Here is a 2495-nt window from a genome sequence, read left to right as displayed (position 1 = left end):
TAATAGCAGAATCTGTCGCCGATATATACACTCAACATTGATGAAATAATTATAGATTTATAGTTTTTTTTTTGTATTATTCTGACACATTTTAAGTTAGTCACTGTAGTTTCTATTATACAAATTGTATATATAGTTTCACAGTTTTATTTAATTTTTTTGCACAATTCTTGGCACCAGTTCCAAAAAAGTTGGATTTTGTAATAGCATAAAAAAAAATAAGGCTGTAAAACTAAATTATTTAACATGTGGAAAGATTCAAGACTGTTCATCTAAAAACCTATACATTGTTATAAGTTAATATTGTTTTTCGTAAATATGCCTCTCACGCACTCTTTGATAGTGTCCTAGAACCTAGCATTATATATATTTCATTGTATGATATTTATTACTATCAAACGAAATTTGTATGTTATTCCTTTTGAACACATTCATCCATCTGTAGTTCTTCATCTGTGTATACGTTTCGTGTGGGAAGTCACACTCTGAAAGATGGAACAAAATATGACGTAGAAGACGTTATAGTACATGAACGCTACCAGCCCAGTCAGAACTATCACGACATTGCTGTTTTGAAAGTTAAAGGAGAAGTCAGCCTGAATGATAAAGTCAAACCAGTCTGTTTACCTAAGCCTTCCTTTGTTGGTCAAGACTTTAAAGGAAGAGAGGTTACTGTCACAGGCTGGGGAGATACGTTTTATGGTGTGTTTGATGTTAAAACTTATTTAATTTTAAGAACCGTTGATTTACTTTAATTCATCATTAGATTATTTATTAACTTACCCTTCCAAATACTGGATGAAAAAATCAATCAATACATTTAAATTAAGAAAATAACAGATTAAATATAAATGACAAAAATAGTATAATTTACTCTATTGGCCACTTTAATAACGTTTTATAAAGACGTTTAAGATCAAATGTTATAACATACTTTAGTTAAGTAGCACTTGTTGTGTTTACGAAATACAGTATCGTGGTGTTTCTTAAATAAACTCTTCGTCAATACTTCTTTCTGTCGAGATCGTATTTTAATAGATTTACTACTAGAAAATTACCCACATAATATTTGTGGTAAAGAAAGACTGTAAGTACAACAGAAAACTGGTTTTACCAAAGATTATGACGTGTATTTTCACATTAGTAGGTTTAATTTTGCTCAAGTTATAATCAAATATATATGAAGTATCTCCATTGAAATCAGTTTACTTCTTAAGGCTACAGGTTACTTTAGAAACATGTAAATATTTTTTTTTTTCAGGAGGTACGAGAAGTAAAGTACTTCAACAAGTTTCCATCCCTGTTGTATCGAACAAGGAATGCAACAACTCGTATTCAAAATTAGCGTTGTCGAAGTATCCACAAAGTATCACTAGAGGGCAGATCTGTGCTGGATTGTCTGAAGGAGACAAAGATGCATGTCAGGTATTAATTACCTTCTTCTGAGATAAAATATTTAATAGGTTGTAATTTTATTCTCCAAAGCTTATGGGTACTTTTAAGATACGATAGAACAGATGTGCTGTGGCGCTCTACACTGCAAATCACCATATTTTTCGTAATTGTAGCTATTGTACTTTTCTTGATGTATTTGGTCATTGCCCAAAATTTTAAGAATCTTCTTAGGTGCGTGATGAAATACAAAATTCACTTAATCATCATCTATACATTTTTGTTAGCTGAGAGTAATAGCACAGAAACTAGTATGTTGATGAAATTTAAATGTTCTAGTAGGCATTAAAATAACGATTATTTTAAAGTGTTATTCCATTTTACATATTTCAGGGTGATTCTGGAGGACCTCTGGTACTAGAAGAAAGTGGACGATAGACACTAGTGGGAATTGTGTCATTTGGCTTCAGCTGTGCTCAACCAGGGTATCCCGGAGTTTATACTAGGGTTTCACACTATATAAGATGGATTGCTGCAAACACTGACTTAGGAGAATAGTGATCTTCCATCGTTTGAGTATTAGCTTCACTGTTATATTGTAGTATTTGTATCTTTATTTTGAAGAGTAAAGCTTTCTTTCCTGATCGTTTTTAGTTATTTGAGTTTCTCTGTTTTAGTAAAGTTCTTTGGCGCAATAATGTTATTAGTACTTTAATGTAAACATTTTCATGAGATCCAATTACTTGATCATTCCTGAATAACTTACTTCGACTAGTCTGGTGTCATGGCAGTCATTCACAAGCAGACGTTTACTCACATTAATCTAACTACTTATTAAAGGTTTTTTTTTCTCCCGATTTTTGACTAACACTAATCAGTGGAATTTCTATAAAAAAAAAGTTATTTCTATAATTAGAAGTTAACAGAAACCTCGGACACAACTGTTCTTCTTCATTTAGACATGGATGATCTCTGAGAATAAATTCATTTAGATAGGATATTCACAAAGAAGGTGAAGTAAATCATTTGTGTGATCTGTGTTTGATTGCATTACTACACGTAACTACATTTATTGTTAGAAAACTGTTTGGCCTGTTACTTTT

General features: G+C 31.4%; 1 protein-coding gene across 2 annotated transcripts in view; it reads left to right on the top strand.

Annotated features, from left to right (window-relative positions):
• Positions 1–2495, top strand: part of LOC106477096 (clotting factor B-like) — an 11218-nt gene that overhangs the window by 5935 nt on the left and 2788 nt on the right. Inside the window, exons 4-6 of one of the 2 annotated variants that reach the window (XM_013937696.2) lie at positions 446–702; positions 1262–1425; positions 1786–2038. In XM_013937696.2, coding sequence (XP_013793150.1) covers positions 446–702; positions 1262–1425; positions 1786–1830 — 466 coding nt within the window. In that variant the 3' untranslated portion in view covers positions 1831–2038. Of the gene's footprint in view, positions 1–445; positions 703–1261; positions 1426–1785; positions 2039–2495 lie in introns of those variants that run through there. The other variant, XM_013937695.2, reaches the window with a different exon arrangement.

Source organism: Limulus polyphemus, unplaced genomic scaffold (assembly GCF_000517525.1).
Source record: "Limulus polyphemus unplaced genomic scaffold, Limulus_polyphemus-2.1.2 Scaffold12812, whole genome shotgun sequence".
Lineage (NCBI taxonomy): Eukaryota > Metazoa > Arthropoda > Merostomata > Xiphosura > Limulidae > Limulus > Limulus polyphemus.
The sequence above is the reverse complement of the archived record's forward strand: the minus strand, read 5'-3'. Positions and strand labels throughout refer to the sequence as shown.